The sequence below is a fragment of the Pipistrellus kuhlii genome, unplaced genomic scaffold (genome assembly GCF_014108245.1).
Source record: "Pipistrellus kuhlii isolate mPipKuh1 unplaced genomic scaffold, mPipKuh1.p scaffold_m20_p_1, whole genome shotgun sequence".
NCBI classification, from domain to species: domain Eukaryota; kingdom Metazoa; phylum Chordata; class Mammalia; order Chiroptera; family Vespertilionidae; genus Pipistrellus; species Pipistrellus kuhlii.
In genome coordinates this window covers 116,476,336-116,494,863 of record NW_023425404.1, presented here as the reverse complement: position 1 = coordinate 116,494,863, position 18,528 = coordinate 116,476,336, and the positions used below count along the sequence as shown (strand labels likewise).

General features: G+C 37.8%; 1 protein-coding gene across 7 annotated transcripts in view; it reads right to left on the bottom strand.

The window, feature by feature from the left end:
- The window catches only part of SUV39H2 (SUV39H2 histone lysine methyltransferase), a 39,778-nt gene that overhangs the window by 4,165 nt on the left and 17,085 nt on the right, over nt 1-18,528 (bottom strand). For 3 of the 7 annotated variants that reach the window (XM_045588286.1, XM_036460491.2, XM_036460498.2), the window contains 3 exons: nt 7,275-7,943; nt 2,316-2,462; nt 486-615 (listed from right to left, as the gene is read on the bottom strand). In XM_045588286.1, the coding sequence (XP_045444242.1) occupies nt 486-615; nt 2,316-2,462; nt 7,275-7,943 (946 nt within the window). The remainder of the gene's footprint in view (nt 1-485; nt 616-2,315; nt 2,463-7,274; nt 7,944-18,528) is intronic. The other 4 variants (XM_036460505.2, XM_036460514.2, XM_045588297.1 and 1 more) reach the window with 3 other exon arrangements.

The window sequence follows — 18,528 nt, the reverse complement described above, 5'->3', positions numbered from 1 at the left end:
TTATTTATAGTATCACAATAAAGTAAATAGAACTAAATGTTCTTTTTAAAAGCCAAATTCCAGTAGGAATGGAATAAGTTCATGTGTGATTTAAATCACATTTTTCAATCTTTCAATTGTCTTTACTAAGAATATTCATTTCAAAAAACAAAAGAAAAAAATCCATCTCTTAGTAAAGATTCAGAAATGTAGGCTTACAATTTTTTAAATCCAAGTAGTACTGAGAAAAGATGTTAGAATATGTAGGTTTCCATAATGGAAGTTGGCAATTTGCTGAATAAGAAATTAAATCACTCAGCTCAAGGTCAGGCAGAACTGGATTCCAGTTTTAGCTTTGTAAGGTTAGCTTTGAGACCTTGAATAAAAAGACAAAACCTCACTATTTTCATCTTTAATACTGGTTCAGATGATCTAGTATTTTCCTATTCTTGAACAGATTCTCCATACTAAAACAATACCAACAAAACTGTACTTGAAAACCATACCTTTCATTTGATAATCAAAAGTGAGCTCTTCTCCAGCATTTATGGTTCTTGTGGAAAATAATGCTATTCGGGGAAGACGAGTATCGAGGTTATCAATGAAAACATTGAACACCTGAAGATTTGGGTCACACTAAAAAAGAATATTAGAACCCATTTAAGTAAAAATGACGTGAATAAACTCTTCTACATCCATATAAAATTTTCAGTTGCCCAGAGTATTTTTTTTTAAGATGTCCTGGAAATTGATTATTTGGAGGTCTTTGAGATATGATAATGTAAAAATAATGTTTTCAAACTTATAGAAAATTTCAGACATACATTAAACTATAGAGAATAATATAAGTCCACATGAATCCACTATGCAGCTTCAAAAATTATCAACATTTTTGCCAATCTTGTTTAATCTATTCTGACTTTTTAATTTTTCCTGGATAATGTTATTGCAAAAACAGATAACATTATCAGTTCACCTGTCAATATCTCACTCAGTAAGGCATATTTAAAGAATTAGAACAACTGCATTTAATAAATCAAGTCAGTACTGTAGAACTCAAATTTCATATTGCATGGGATTTCATTACTCTTTTTAAAAATATATATATATTTTATTGATATTTTACAAAGAGGAAGAGACATAGAGCATTAGATATATCGATAAGAGAGAATCATTGATCAGCTGCCTCTTGCACACCCACTACTGGAGATGTGCCCGCAACCAAGGTACATGCCCTTCACCGAAATTAAACCCGGGACCTTTCAGTCCGCAGGTCAACGCTCTATCCACTGAACCAAACCGGTTTCAGCAGTTTCATTACTCTTGCTTGAAATTGTTTGATCATATTGAGAACTATACACTAAATTCTGGGATATGTAATACTGGAGATATGGAGTATCCCAAATTTATTATTAAGAACAAGATTAGCCGAAGCCGGTTTGGCTCAGTGGATAGAGCATCGGTCTGTGGACTGAAAGGTCCCGGGTTCGATTCCAGTCAAGGGCATGTACCTTGGTTGCGGGCACATCCCCAGTGGGGGGTGTGCAAGAGGCAGCTAATCAATGATTCTCTCTCATCGATGTTTCTAACTCTCTATCCCTCTCTCTTCCTCTCTGTAAAAAATCAATAAAAAAAAAATATATTAAAAAAAAAAGAACACGATTAAAGTAAAAATTTAAGTAAATCAGAAAGAAGGGAGTCAGAAGGTCTCTGGCATTTCATTACTAGTCAAAATTAGCTTTTTTGTATAAAATCCATCAAAAGTTTAACACAGTCTACTACCTTATATGGTCAGCTTACTCTCTTGCAATCTATAAAATGGAGATGTCAATCTTACAAGACTAATACTTAAGAATACTAACTTATAATTTAGAAAAATAACCCTAAATACTATTTCAATACTCTATAAATATGTAAATCTTATAAAAATGTCAATGTGTTTATATTTTAAGAGAATACAACTATCTTTAATTATATATTCAAAAATTTAGCTGTGTTAGCTTCTATATAGTTGTATGTGTTCCTTAAACTTTCTACTTTCTACCTCTTAACTTCTCTGCTCATTTCTTCCTCTGAGGATAACTATCTTATGAAGTTGTTGAAAAGTTTAAGTAACATATGTAAAGACTTGCAAAATATATAGTATTTGCATTTTGAATTTTCCAAATGATTTTTCTAACACAGCGATAATCCCATGGTTTAACATAAAAGTCCTTGTACTAAAATACTTTGGAAATATTGAGAGTCTGTGGTTCAAAGGTAATTATTTCCTCAACTATGGAAAAACATTAAACACAGTACTAATTAGTTCTGCCTATACTTTCCGTATTTCTTACACTATGATTCACAAAATGAGACACGTTTCCATATCGAGCTGCATCCACTGTGAATTCATCAGATTCATAATCCAGATCAAAGAGATATGTGATTCCTTTGTTGTCATATAACTGCCCCCGTCTTTCAGCTTCTTCACTTGTGATTACCTAAAAATTTAAAAAAACTATAGTATATTATATAGATACTGCTGAAGCGAAGAAACTCTCATCCATAAATCTATTAATTAACATGGTAGTGTCTATAAATATTTAAAAATAAAGTGTCATCAAAATATACATTCACACAAATGACTCTAGAAGAACCAGACAGAAAGAGGTGGGAAAGCAAAGGGAGTAAAAATGATGGTGCAAAAGAATTATGACTATTTAAATAGGAATTAGGACCATTTAACAATGAAGCTGAAACCATGTACTACTTTTATTCTAATCTATTGAGATGTTCAAAATGCGACATAACTATAGCTCTTTGTAGGACATAACAGAATGCAAAGCACTAAGTTTACAAGTATATGTGCTCTAAAGGGACATTTTTCCTATAACAAATCTTGTGCAGTTACAAAGGGAAATTTATTAAAAACAAAGGAGAAAAGGTACGTTAATTTGCAGTCAATTGTATGGAAAGTTTTATTTTATAGGAATAGGTTGTTTTCATGAAATTTCGGCAGCTCAAAACCATCAATTACAATTCTGCTCTTAACAACATAGCTTTACCACATGCTCAGCTTAAGAAACAAAATATGGCCGAAGCCAGTTTGGCCCAGTGGCAGAGCGTCGGTCTGCGAACTGAAAGGTCCCAGGTTCGATTCCAGTCAGGGGCATGTACGTTGGTTGCGGGCACACCGGCATCTGGTCGATGTTTCTCTCTCATCGACGTTTCTAGCTCTCTATCTCTCTCCCTTCCTCTCTGTAAAAAAATCAATAAAATATATTAAAAAAACAAAAACAAAATGTGTCCCCCTAGCTGGTTGGTTCAGTGGTTAGAGCATTGGCCCATGGAATGAAGTGTGGGGGATGTGATTCTGGTCAAGGGCATGTACTTTGGTTGCAGGCTAGATCCCTGGCCAGGTCAGCATGCGTGAGGGAGGCAACTAATCCATGTGTCTCTCTCACCTCAATGTATCTCTCTCTCTCCCCCTCCCTTCCACTCTCTCTCAAAATCAATGGGAAAAAATATCTGTGGGTGAGGATTTTAAAAAAAATGTCTGTCTGTGGTGATTTATAGTGCCAACCAAATTTAGCTGCTATGCTTTTTAAGCCAAAAAAAGAGAATTGAATTATAAAAGATTTAGTATCCTAAACAGTGATTTATAATAATCTGCCATTGTCTAAAAATATAAAGATCAATATAGGGATCCAATTTAATCTCAAAATTAGGTGATCCAATTCCAAACAACTTTTAAAATGTCAGGTTTGACAGACTAGATATGCAGTCATACTCGTATTTTTCTAGTTACAGCTTAACCCATCAGTTTGAGGAAGTGGTGAAGTGCACTGATTTTTGAGCCTTGGTTTTGAGTCATTACTCCTCACTACTGTTTGTATTTGAGCAAGGTACTTAATTTCTCTGTGCCTGTTTCCTTGCCTATAAGAATGGAGATGATACCTTGGTCATCCAGGAGGACCACAGGTGGGACAAAAAAGTATAATTACATAGGGGTCACCACCCATCTCCCCTTCTGTATGACACAGAATTAAACCACTGTTCCTTTGTGTGTAAAATTCTAGCTGATGAGGACACCAAAGGAAGGGATCATCACTCCTTCCTCCTGGGAGAGGTGTAGAAAATGAAACAAAGACCTTGTCTATACAAAAAGAAATTGACGGCCAGTTTAAAATGGAATTTCCATGGCCTAGAGCAAAGAATATCCTTACATGATATTATTCCACAAGGTCACTATAATTTTCCCCACATCTGGGTTATCCCCATTACCTACAATAGTATAACAGTACCTCGCACCATGGGGTATCAATAAAAAATCATTTATTTTATTACATATATATATATATATATATATATATATATATATTTTTTTTTTTTTTATTTTTTTTTGCTGGTGCTTGGAGACAAAGGTAACATAGCTCTAGATATTTTAGAATTACAACAGCACATTGTACAATTTTCCCAAACAAACATACAAACTAATCCTTTGAATGTCTGGCAGCAATTTAAAAACGACATGAAAGGACTTCATCCCTTCCACTATGCAGAGGGCCCCCTGGGAAGGCACCGAGCATTCTATAGTGGCCCATCTTGCCCTTTTGCCAAAAATGAACCTCTTCTTGTGGTCCAGGTGCCCACAATTGTTGCCCGATCTTTCAGTTCATGCCGAGGCTGAAGCACCATGGTGGCTGGTACCACGGATCTCTTGCCCACCCAGTGGGGGGAGCTGGGCCCTCTCTGGAGAAGAAACATGGGCTCCCAAAAATATGAGATCAATGCCTGGCAGGTGAGGGGTTCCCGAGGCAGGTGCTGGGTGTGGAGCCCATGGAGGCATAGGCTACCAAGGAGACAGAACTAAACCTCACATCACCCTGCTTGGCCCCGGAGGATGGCTGGTTAGCCAGAGATGGGTAAGATTCCTCAGGGAAGAAACAACCTAAGACAGGCACAGTCGCAGAGGGGCCATCAGGAGAGAAGTTGGGGGTCAACAGAGGTGGGGCACAGACCCTTACCAACCCCCCTGCAACATGGCAGGCGCCTGAACCTTCTCCCGTTCTGAGGGAGGTCTCCTGCCCCCTTGGCTGCTTCGCTTCCCATGCACAGCTCAAAGTGGGACCCAGGTAACAGACAGAGACTTGGCTGACAGCAGCTGCCCTCTCACTGCAACAAGACTTATTTGAGAGGTCTCATACCCATGGTGTGGGCAAGTGGGTTTTTAATATCCAAGTCCAGCCTAGCAGCAGGAATGCTCAGGCCCTTCTCAAGAAGGGAAATAATCAACTCCACTAATACACACATGGTAAATGAGATTGATGCTAGAGTGTTGAGTAAGACAGATGAATGGTAGCTAGTTTCTCGTAGGAAAGTAATGTGGCTAATGGAAATAAATGAATATTCTAAAAAAACACACAACTGATTGTACTGTTCAAAAAGCTGTTCCTAATGGGTTAACAAAAATTCTTATTGGCAGAGCGGCCAAGGTAAAATTGCACAACATGTTATGAATCTAAAGTAGTCATAGTGTAGCGCAAATAACTTAAAATGTAAAAGCTATCAAGACTACAGTATAAAATTTCCAAAAGTTTCCTATTATTTCAAGTAAAAAAGGGGGTGACAGTGGAAGAATATCATATAAGGAAATATATCCTGAGAATAATTTACATCTAAAAAATTTGTGCTTTAGAAAATTAACCTTCATTCAAAACGCTAATAGCAAGATACCCATAAAAATACACACATGGTGACAAAACAAGCCAAGGGAAAAATCATTTTGGGGGAAAGAACATGGAAAAGAATCCCAAATTAAATTTAAAGAAAATATCCCTTTATTAACTTTTGGTCGAGAATATGTTTGTATATTTTCAGAAAACAACTCCGAGACCATCTGGAATCCTGTAACAGAGAGGAATAGACAGAAGCGCTCCAGCCATGAAGACAGAAGAGACACAATTCAGAGATGGAAGATGCTGATGACGCCTCAGCATACCAGCAGACAGCAGCTGCGGGTTGCTGAAGGATGCCCAGGACCAAACCAGAGACAGGCGGACCTGCATTACCGCCATTTGTCCACCAACCAGAACTGAAATATCATGGCTGGGTCTACGGCCATACCACCCTGAACGCGCCTGATCTCGTCTGAAATATCATGGCTGGCATGTACACATAAGGAACTATCTGGCATTGAAATTGGGACGCAAAAGAACTGTTGGCCCAGAAAGGAACTCACTACAGACTGATTCATGTGCCTCTCAGCATAGTAACCATTATGGCTTGTTGCAGTTTAGGTTCTTACAAGGGTATTTCTTGGATCACATGATCTCACACATCTAGAGGAAATAATGAACAACACAAACAGACCCAGAGAAAGAGAACCAGCGATCAGACTCTCAAACCTCAGAGGGAACTAAGGGGGAATGGGGGTAAGAGGAAGAGATCAACCAAAGGACTTGTGTGCATACATATGGGCCTAGCCAGTGGCCATGGACAAAGGGGGGGTGGAGGGGGTGGGTGGGGCATCTCTAGGGAGGGGTTTAGGATGGGAATGGGGGAATAAGGACAATTATGTGAGACCATAATCAATAAAAATAAAAAATAAAAAAAAGAATGGAGATGATACTACCTTAGAGTTGAGAGAATTAATGTGTTTATAGGGAAATAATACTTTTGCATATATACACATTATATGTATAAAAATAAATTTGTTTAGTATTTGGTAATGTAGAAAGTAGTCTTTGTAGTTGAGTTACAAAGAGTTTATTTGGATTTTCTTATGGACACAATAAATGTTTTTATGTTTATCCTACAGCACTTGCTCATAAAACACTGGTCTACTCTATAATATCTTTCAAGTTGAAACAAAACTAAGTTTTGGCAAATACAGTTAACCAATATTTGGTCAAATTAATGCAGTATATTATAAAAGTCTCAAAGTCAGCATATGTTTAGATCTCATTTTCTTCTTAGAAATTAGTGTAAAAATAATTGTCATATTTTAAACTTCACAAATGTCACTTACATTGACTATAAATGGATATTTGTTGAAAGATGACTGTATCTCATTTGTCAATGTACATATATTTCTTTTGTTTATTCAAGTTTATATTTCTATGCTAGTGATCCAATTCCAAATAACTGTGGACCCTTCTTTCAAATGTAAAATTTCTGCATATTTGCAAATGATATAGAAATGTATCAAATATTTGTTACTGAGATAAAAAGATAACTTTTTAAAAGTGTAAACAAAAAAAAAGTGTAAACAGTTCACATATATCATTTGCTGTGTGATAAGTTGAACGTACCTCTCCAACATATTCCATGACAAAACTCATTCTTTTAATCTTCACAAGGGTTTTTACACCCCAGCCACAGCCATTACTAGTTCGAAAGATGCAAAGTGAATACTGTGTGCCTTTCTGTACAATCCTATTGGGACAATCAGGTCCACATTGGCATCTTGAGTTGCATTCATAAATAGGGGTACCAGGTGGGATTTTAATTTGTTGGTTTTTATTATAAGCCAAAAGAACTCCAGCTTCAGCAGGACAACATTTCTCAAAGAAGCAATCTGTGCATGAACAACCAAAGGTAGCTTCATTTACTAAGCTGATTCCAGGAGTAGGTTTGTATTCATTAATGTAGTAGAAGTCTGAAGGTGGGCCCTCTAAGTCAACAGTATTTTCAACAAAAATCATTCCTTTATGATTTTTTCTTCTGTTGAGTTCATCTTGCCATCTTTGCAGAGCTATCCTTTGTTTAGCCTTCTTTACAATGTATTCAGCAATGGCGGGTTCCAAAGCTTCGTTATTGTTTAGAGTTATTGCTTTGCCTTTCTTTACCTGAGATAAATAATTATGCTTGTCATTAGAGAATTGCTGAAGTAGTAATGGGCACTTGAGATTTTGCAAAGGTTCCCAAGTATTTGTAGAATCTGGCCATCCTTTCCATTTTACAAGATAATATTCCATATCCTTAAAATACAAAAGAAAACACAAATCAGATTATGTCAATCCCAATTATTTAAAGTAATTTAATATTGTAAAGAGTAAAGTATGCCCTAGCTCCGTGGTCGGCTCTTGAGCCACATCATCCACAAAATACCAAGGCCTGGGTGAGTCTATTTTGAAGAAGTGGCATTAGAAGAAGTTTAAGTTTAAAAAATGTGGCTCTCAAAAGAAATTTCAATCGTACTATTGACATTTGGCTCTGTTGACTAATGAGTTTGCCAACCACTGCCCTAGCTGGTTTGGCTCATTGGATACTAATGTCAGCTGGTGGAATGAAAGGTCCCAGGTTCAATTCCAGTCAAGGGCACATGCCCAGGTTTCGGGCTCAATCCCCAGTAGGGGCCATGCAAGGGGCAGCTGATCAATGATTCTCTCTCATTGATGTTTCTAACTCTCCCTCTCCCTTCCTCTCTGAAATCAATAAAAATATGTTTTAAAAAAAGAAAGTAAGGTATACATCATCATTTTATTTAAAGATCAGAATATATAGACAGATTTCTAGCAATTGAAGTACAGATCGTAAAAATAAAACTTTGTTTCTGTATATTACATAAAATCTTTATAGAAGATGTTCTAAATATACACTTTCCAAGAACCTGAAATGTGGCTAAGTCCAAATTGTGTTGTGCTTTAGGAAATACACTGAATTTCAGACATAGCACACAAAAATGTAAAACCTCTTTTTAACTTTTTAAAAATATTGATTACTCTTTAAAATAGTTTGGATATGTTGGACTAGATTAAATATATTATTGAAGGTAATTTCAGTTGTTTCCTTTTATTTTGTTCAACGTGGTTACTAGAAAATTTAAAATTACACGTATGTAGGCCAAATTCTATTTCTATTGGACAGCATGATTCCAGAGAATTTTTACCTTAGATTCAATCATGATTGGATTAGGTAGCAAACATTCAAACTACCCATTATTTGATTTATCCCTTGGACTACTGTTGACCACCATGGTAGCTGGAATCTTGCCTTCCTATCCCAGTGACTTGACTATATTTTCTTTCCTTAAAGTTGGATGGTCAAGTGTATATAATAAAATAATTCTGAAGTCTCTCAATTTTTTTCTTTGTCCTCTGGAATAACCAACATATATCCATGTGCCCTCAGGTAAAATGCCTTCTAAAACATAAAAGTTATTAAACTGCATTGTATAGTTTTTAATTACTTTAATTCATATATATTGATAAAACTTAATTGGGCTACATTTATTTTGCCCTGAAACTTTATTTAATAAAGTTTTTATTATAAAGTAAGGATGCCCATAAAGCTGTTTTATGACTCATAATTTAGTAACGCCAAATAACTCGAAGGTCTAGGAAATGTGGCAATAGACATATTAAGGAGGTATGAATCAGGCTGAGGAGCATTAAGGCAGCTTTGAAGGAGTAAGTTATCTAGGTAGTGAGTGAGCTTATTTTCTTTCCACTGTTTTCAACTCAATGTTTTATTATATTTCTATTCAATAAACAGTAATGCTTGTGAATTAAGACTTTGCTTCTTTAGAAAAATTGTCAAAATGCTTTCTCCATTTAAAAAAATGGTTAAATTATGGTGTGAGGATATGCACAAAACTGTACTCCCTCCTGCCCCCCCCCCCCAAAAAAAAAGTCTAGACATACATTTATCAATCTGGTTCACTAACATATAACATGGATTTCTCCCTCCTGTTAGGTAACTCCTAACATTTGGGATTATTGTTAGCAGGTATCTGCTCAGCAACAATGAGACCTACTTGGCAGTATCTAACATCTATTTCCCTTAATTATTAAAGTGTTAACTTTTCTGATTCTAGAACAAAGCAATACAACCTTGCTCATCTTCTTTTCCTATTGCAGCTTTTCCTACTATAGCTCTGGGTAGTGCCAAAAGTTGCAAAGACTGGCTTCAAATCAGATGACCAAGCTAAATTAATCATTCAACAAAATTAAAAATACCGTATCACTGAAGTCTACTTCCAAAACAATGAGTAACTTTTATATTTAATCACACTGATACCTAGTAGTAGGTATCAGTAAAGATGGTATAAATAGTAAAGATGCTTATAAAACATTAGTGTCTTTGACAGTAGTATAGAAATATCAGTAATATGTAATTTCTGCTTTGTAGACTTTTATCTTTTATCTGTGTATTTTTATTTTTAAAATCTCAAAAACATATTTCCATTTTAAAAACTAACTTTAAGCAGGAAAAAGACCAGTTTGACTTAACAAATTTGATTAATTAAATACCTTAAAATTCCAAATAAAAGCCAGAAAGTTTGTCTGATATATCAGTATCTTATTCATTCTGATATACAATCAACTCTTGATTACCCACAGAAATGGAATATAGTTATAATAATGATCTATAAATTACTCCTGTATAATTTGAATTGCATCATATGAATTTTTTCTTAAAGACATTTCCCCCCCCATTATGTTTGTTGTAGGTTAAATTCAGATATTTGCCTGGCTGGTGTGGCTCAATGGTTGAGCACTGACCTATGAACTAGGGAGTCATGGTTCAATTTCCGATCAGGTTCTGGCTAGATCCCTGGTGGGTGTGTGCAGGAGGCAGGTGATCAATGATCCTCTCTCATCACTGATGTTTCTATCTCTCACTCTCCCTTCCTCTCTGAAATCAATGAAAATACATTTTTTAAAAAAAATTATTCAAATATTTTAGTATCTAAAATAATTAGTATGTGAAAACTCGGTCACTAGAGGGTGTGATGAAATGTAATACTAACTTCAGAAGTAAAATATCATTGATAAAAGAAGGCAATAATATGTAAAATAAGTAATAATGCAAAACAGTACAATTTTAACTACAAAAACAAACAAGACAATATATACCACTAGAACATAAAGAGAGAAATAAATATAGGTTATTCAGAAAAGGGGACTGAGGAAGTAGAACAAACTTCACTGTGAAAGACTAATAAGATTTCCCGGGTAGGGAACAGGGCAGGCAGGTTGGGAAACACGAGCAAAAGCCTAAAGCTAAGATTTGCATGAAGTATTTAGAAAACATGAAGAGATGAATTTGGCTGGTTTTTAATTTCAGATTATTAAAGTGATAGATAAAACTGTAATGGCAAGGCAATAGAAAATTTAACATAGCCTTAGACACTTAAGGCATTTGAACTTTTATTATAGGCTAATGTTCATTATAATTCTTAGAAACCCTGGTGTTTCTGGGGAAGTTTCATAAAATTCATATACACTTAATTCCATATTGTTTATCAGGAATCATTTTACCAATCTTCTAATTGCTAAGCCAACAATTCTGCAGTTCTCATCTGTCTTGACAATTCTACTTGGGTTTTGATATCATGATTCTCTCTACACTCTTATTCTTCTTCTGCCTTCTTTGCTGAAACCATTATCCTAGCCTATCACTTGAAAGGAACGTGGATACTAAGGGCTCTATCCTTAGCCGCTTTTCACACTACCCCTTCTGACAATTTGAAGAAAGCTATGGACCTTTACACATTTTGGGTAATTTTAGGATATTTGGATTTCAAGTAAAGAATTCCTGCTCTAAAAATTCTCTCTGGGCAACCTCACCAGTTTAAAGGTTTTAATTATATACTGGTAAGTCCCAAAATTTTATATGTAACCCAATATAGTCTACTGGATGTCCAACAGGATTTTAAACCAATCTATCCACATGGAACTTAGTCTACTGGATGTCCAACAGGATTTTAAATCAATCTATCCACATGGAACTTAACCATTGTCCTTCCCAAACAGATTATTTCTGTAAGAGGAATCTTACCCATCTGCCTAGTTACACAAGTTGCAAATCAGGAGGTTAATCTTGATCCTCAATCCAAACCACCATCAAATGTCTTTAGATATTTGTTCCTGTCCATCTCTATTATCTATGGTTATTTCATGCATTCAATTCTTGCTTGGATTATTACATTAACCTCCTAACTGGTTTCCCTGACTCCAGACTGGCAACACTGAAATCCATCTTTCTTTACTAAAGTGTAGAGGATTTTTAAATAACAAAAATCTGCTCTGTTATTTGCTTACTTAAGTATTTTAATGGCTTTCCCACTGCCTACACAATTTTTATATTTCCTGTTATAAACAAAGACCATTTCTTGATTGGGTCTCTGATTCCTCTGCCTCAATCTTCCATTATAGCCCCATTCACATGCTACCCGCTGGCCACACTGAGCTGCTGTTAAGTACTTGAACATAACAGGCCTTTCATACCCTTCTGTTTTCTGTACACAGTTCTCCAATTAGAATGGCCTCTTCCATTTGCCTAATGAATACTTATTTCAGTTTCATCTTCTATGTGGGGAAAGACCTCCTCATCTATAAAACTCAGCTCAAATGTCATCTCTTCAGTGAAATCTTTCCTGTTTCTCTTGTTCAAGGAGGACTGAACACTGCCAACCCCTTGAGTTCCCATTTCTAATCTAAACTATAAGCCATTTGTAGGAAGAAATGGAACCTTATTCTTTGTAGCCCCAGAACCAAGCACAATTGCTTACTACCTCTTAGGCTATGACTAAATATTTCTGAATGTCTAACAAAAAATGACCACCAAAATGTATGCAAGATAAAATTTACAATAGTAATTATATGAATCCTTAAAATACAAGCTGTTACACTTAACCTGGAGATGGTTAATTCATGGTTTTTCAATATTGTTTTGAAATCTACTGTCTATCCTAATATATAAAAACCCAGGGTCTGTATGGACCAACTGAAGGCTCCATCAAACACCAGAAGTCAGTCCTGCAGTCAGTGCTGGGTCTCCATGGCAACCCAGCACTGACTGCCAAGAGAGAGAGGCAGAGTCTGATTCACAGCCTCTATGGCACATGTGTCAAACACAAGGCCTGCGGGCCAAATCCGTCCCGCCAGGCCTTGCAATGTGGCCCGCACCGCACTGTCATCACTGCACTCCGCTGCGTTTCCATCACAATGACAGTTTATGACTGTTCAGTAAACCATTCGGCCCGCGATTTAGGCTGGATTTTAGATTTTGGCCCCTTCTCTGATTGAGTTCGACACCCCTACTCTATGGCAGCTGTCGATCAGCCATTGAAGATAGGCCCGGAGACGCTGACTGGCATAGAAACCTACCAATCAGAACCAAATCTGGGTGAACTGTGAGGAGCCAATGGCTGCCTAGGAGGCAGAGATTTTGACACTGACTGGCATAGAAACTGACCAATCAGAATCAAATTGGCCAGCACAGGAGGGCAGTTGGGAGCAAGATCAGGCCAGTAGGGGAGGGCAGTTAGGGGTGATCAGGGAGGTAGAGGCAGTTAGGGGCAATCAGGCCGGCAAGGGAGAGTAGTTGGGGGTAGCCAGGCCAGCAGGCAAGGGTAGTTGGGGGCGAGATCAGGCTGGCAGGGGAGGGCAGTTGGGGACGACCAGACAGGCAGGCAGAGGGGTTAGAGGCGATCAGGCAGGCAGGCAGGCAGAGGGGTTTGGGGTGATCAGGCAGACAGAAGCAGTTGGAGCGATCAGGCAGGCAGGCAAGTGATTGGTTAGGAGCCAGCAGTCCCAGATTGTGAGAGGGATGTCTGACTGCCAGTTGGACAGTAGGACATCCTCCAAAGGGTCCCTGATTGAAGAGGGTGCAGCCTAGGCTGACAGAAATCCAACTCCCCCCCACCATGCACGAATTTTGTGCACTGGGCCACTAGTAGCCAGTAAGTAGTAGCAAGCACAAAAACTACTGTTTTCCTGAAAATAAGACAGTGTCTTATATTAATTTTTTCTCCCAAAGTTGTGCTAGGTCTTATTTTTGGAGGATGTCTTATTTTTGGGGAAACACGGTGTGTGTGTGTGTGTGTGTGTGTATATGTATATATATATATACTCTAATAAGAGTAATATGCAAACTGACAGTCACTCCAACACACAAGATGTACAGTTCCATGTAGTCAAAGATGGCCACCACAACATGGCCTGCAGAGGAGGGCAGTTGGGGGTGACCAGGCCAGCAGAAGAGAGCAGTTGGGAGGGACCAGGCCTGCAGGGGAGGGCAGTTGAGGGGGACCAGGACTACAGGGGAGGGCAGTTGGGGGGGGACCAGGCTGGCAGGGGAGGGCAGTTTGGGGCAATCGGGCTGGCAGGGGAACAGCTAGGCATCGATCAGGGTGGCAGGGAAGTGGTTAGTGGGTGATCAGGCTGGCAGGCAGAAGCAGTTAGGGGCAATCAGGCAGTTGGGAGCCAGCAGTCCTTGATTGTGAGAAGGATGTCCCAGTTGGATTGGGCCTAAACAGGCAGTCAGATATCCCTCAAGGGTTCCCAGATTGGAGAGGGTGCAGGCTGGGCTGAGCAACACCCTACCCCCATGTACAAATTTTGTGCACTGGGCCTCGTGTGTTTGTGTGTGTGTGTGTGTGTGTAGGCCCTAGCTGCTTTGGCTCAGTGAATAGAGCGTTGGCCTGCATACTGAAGGGTCCTGGGTTCCATTCTGATCAAAAGCACATGCCAGGGTTGCATCGATCCCAAGTAGGCGGCATGCCAGAGGCAGCCGATTTTTGATTCTCTCACCATGGAGGTTTCTGTCTCTCTCCCTCTCCCTTCCTCTCTGAAATCAATTAAAAATATATTTTAAAAATATACATGTGAGAAGAAAAAACAAAAATCTATCTTCTCATTAGCTAATAGTTTTCTGCAAGTTCTGAGAGAATCTCCATATTCAATATTAGTGATAAAATAGCCTGAATCTGATTATGAAAACACTAGTGTTGTATGAGAGCACAGTTTGACAATTACTGTATTTTTCCATGTATAAGATGCCATTTTTTTCTAAAATCATTAGACTGAAAATTGAGGGACATCTTATACACGTGTGTCAGCCAAAGGGGGAGCCACGTAGTGTGTAGCTGCCCATACCTTGTCAAACAGGCTTCCTCTAATCATGAGCCTTATTGTTACTGATATCAGTTTATGCCGTAATTGGAGGTGGAGGTAGAGAATGGACAGATGCACCAGAGACTGGAGTATTCTGATGTCCAAAAATAAAAAGATAAATACTGGTAAGTGACTGTCTTACTCTGCAAAATTCAAGCTGAATGAAATCAGCTATGCAAAAGAACTTCAGAGAGATAATTTGGACCTCCTCCCACTGAGTGTATGATCAGACAGTGGAGAAAACAGGAAGAACAACTTCTTCAGATGCCAAAAATGAAGGCCTTAAGAGGAAAAACAGCAAAAATTTAAAATATTGATTTCTTAATTTGGGGTTGGAAAAGTGGGGGGTGTCTTATACACAGTGGCATCTTATACACAGAAAAATATGGCATAATGATTAAGAGAAACTCACGGGATTTTCATGCCAGTAAATGACAGAGAGCAGGAATTGTGAGAGCTGGTTAGAGGCTGAAGACTAAAACAAATGAACAAAATGTTTTTGGAAAGTCCTTTCTTGGAGCTGTGTTTTCCTGATCTCTAAAATTTGCATTTCAGTGCAATCATTTCTCTGTTATTCCAGTTCTTAACAAACCATTCTAAGTGCCATCAGCCTTTAAGAGCATTATTCTATTGTTAGATGTGGAATATTCTGTTAGTATGCATCATGTGGTCATTCTAAAGACACAAAATTATCTGGGTACTTTAAGAAGGCAATCTCTTTAATATTTGCTTACTAAGGGAGAAGCCCCAGAAATGTACATAGGGGTTCTGATTTTTTACTCATCAGCTAAGTATGTTAATAAAGAGTACCCATAGTTTTATCAGAAAATTTTCTGTATGAAAGAGTGACATGGCTAGAAAATGGTGAGGAAAAAAAATCACATAGCACTGAGACTGACTTCAATTTACATCCTATGAGTTCAACTGAACCCCAATATGAACTCATAATAGTAACCACCCTGCTCACCCAGTCAGTAATCTTTCCATTCCCTAAGTTGGCTATTTCAGACCTTCTCCAATTTGCTTGAGATCCCACACCACTACTTTGTGTTATTTTCAATAGCTCATGAACTTTGTTCCTAATGCAGAGAGAAAATGGAAACCACCAGGCAGAAATTCGCCTAATTTCCACACTTCCATGGACATATAACTAGAGAAGGTGGATGCAGATACAACAAAAGAGATGTACTTCCTCCATCGATTATCCCTTCTTTCTTGTGTCTTTAGCTTATCCCGTTCTACGGTTTTCATTTAAACCTCCCTCATTTTTAAAAAGCTAAGTCAAACTAAACATGCTGAGATATAAACGCTTAAATATGTAAGGGATCCCTAAAAGATATGATAAATTACTAAAAGTTGAAAGGCTGGAGACCAATGTTACAGGGGTATAAGATTTCCTTTCCGTATATGACCTTTTACAACTTTCAATTTTTTAAATCACATGCATGTATTACCTACTCAGGTTTTTTTAAAATAAAAAATTAAATGGATAAACACCCTTATACCTTACATTGACCTTCCTCCCTTTCTTCAAAGTTGAATTCTTGAAAGAGTTGTCCATACTATTTTACACTTTCTCATCTCCAATTCTTTAATTCATTCTATTTTGTTCTCTTCTACCCGAGCCACAGAACTGCTCTAAGGGCATCAATACATACTTTACAATCTCTGGCCCACTGGTCACTACTCTACTACTCTATCTTGCTGACATTATCTCTTTCACAGGCTTCCATGATTTAATCTTCTGTTTTTTTTCCTACCTTTCTTACCAGTTTGTCTCAATCTTTGGTAGTTCTTCCTGTGACTTCTCTCTTACTGTTCCTCAGTCCTTGTTTTTCTCTTCTCACATTTTTTTCTTTCTTTCCTTTCCTTTTTTTTTTTTTTTTTTTTTTTTTTTTTTTTTGGCTTGGCATTACTGTAATAGCCCCTTACTACTCTCAGTCCATTCATGGCACAATAGAGTAATATTTTCAATATACCCATCATATCATGTCATTCCCCTGCTCAAAAATACTGTTTCCTATTGTGTGTGGTGTTTTTTTTTTTTTTTAAAAACAACCAAAAACATTTTTTATTGATTTCAAAGAAGGGAGAGGGAGAGAGAATCATAGATCGGCTGCCTCCTGTACAACCCATACTATGGATTGAGCCCACAACCCTGGCATGTGCCCTTGACCAGAATCAAACCTGGGGACCCTTCAGTCCACAGGCCAATAGTCTAGCCACTGAGCCAAACTGGCTAGAGCTCCCTACTGTTCAAAATTCCCTTCTTGGCCTCTAAGTTGTGCTACATTTCTGGGTCCAGCCTATTCTTCCAGCCTCATTTCAATCCCTCTTGCTAACTATATCCCATTCACACTTTGTATTCCTTGAAGAAGTCAGGTTCTCTTCTGCCTCAAAACCCTTCTCTATTTATTTTTTCATTCTTTGGCTATATTAAACATCAGTTCCTCATGAACACCTGCCCGGTGTTTGTAGGATAAGTTAGAGCCTTCTGTTACATTAGCACTTACCTCAACTATAACTAAGTACTCTGTATCAGGATATTAAAGGTTTTTACCTTCACTGAAAGAGAAACTCCATTATATCAGGGTCCATACCTCTGTATCATTCATTGCTGAGATCACTAGTGCCTAGCATATAATGTGATAGATGGCCAATACATATCTGTTGAGTTAATGAATGGGTAACTGTATCTATCCCTACGGCTTCAATTACTATTTTTTTGCCAATTACTTCAAGATCTATATTTCCAGTAAGTTCTCACTCTTTATTAGAACTATATTTCTCACACTTAAATGCTTTCAACCTTCTTCACCAAACCTAGTCCTCCTATCCTAACCCTCCTATATTCCTGGGTTTTGTTGAACAGTATTATTATCTAAACAACTGCAGGTCAGAAACCCAAGTTTTTCTAGATATGGAACCCTCACTGCCAGATTCCCACCAAACTCCCTGACCACTAAACCACAAAATTGTAAATTTCATATCCTTGATAATTTTAAAAAGTCACCTACTTCTCTTCATTTCCATTGTTATTACTTTAGTTCAAACATCATCATTTCTTCCTTTTTTGTTGTTGTTAATACTCACCTGAGAATATTTTTCCATTGATTTTTAGAGAGAGCAGAAAGGAGAGAATGCAACAGAGAGAAACATTGATGTGAGAGAGACACACCAATCAGCTGCCTCCTGCATGCACCCCAAAACCGGGACTGGGGATGGAACCTGCAACCCAATTATGTTCCCTTGACCAGGAATCAAACTCTTTAGTGCCCAGGCCAATGCTCTAACCACTTGGAAACACTGGCGAGGGGTAAGCACCATAATTTCTTGTGTGGATTACTGCAATAGCCTTTCAGAATGTGTTAGGTAGTACGCGAGTCATTTCCCTTCCTGTCAATCCACTTTCCTCATTGCACAGAGAACTCTCTAAATTACATATCTGATTGTGTCACTCTTTTTGGAACCTTTGAAACAATTCCACTGTTATGGAACGGCTGGAAGCTCTTTCACTCATCTTTCATTCTTTCCCATTCCCATATCCCACTCTATTCTCTATACTAAAGCCATAATGAATTATAAGACTTACCTATTCAGTCCCTGTTGGATATCACCTCTTCTGGAAAGCTTCCTGTGACCTGGCCTAAGTGTACCTCGC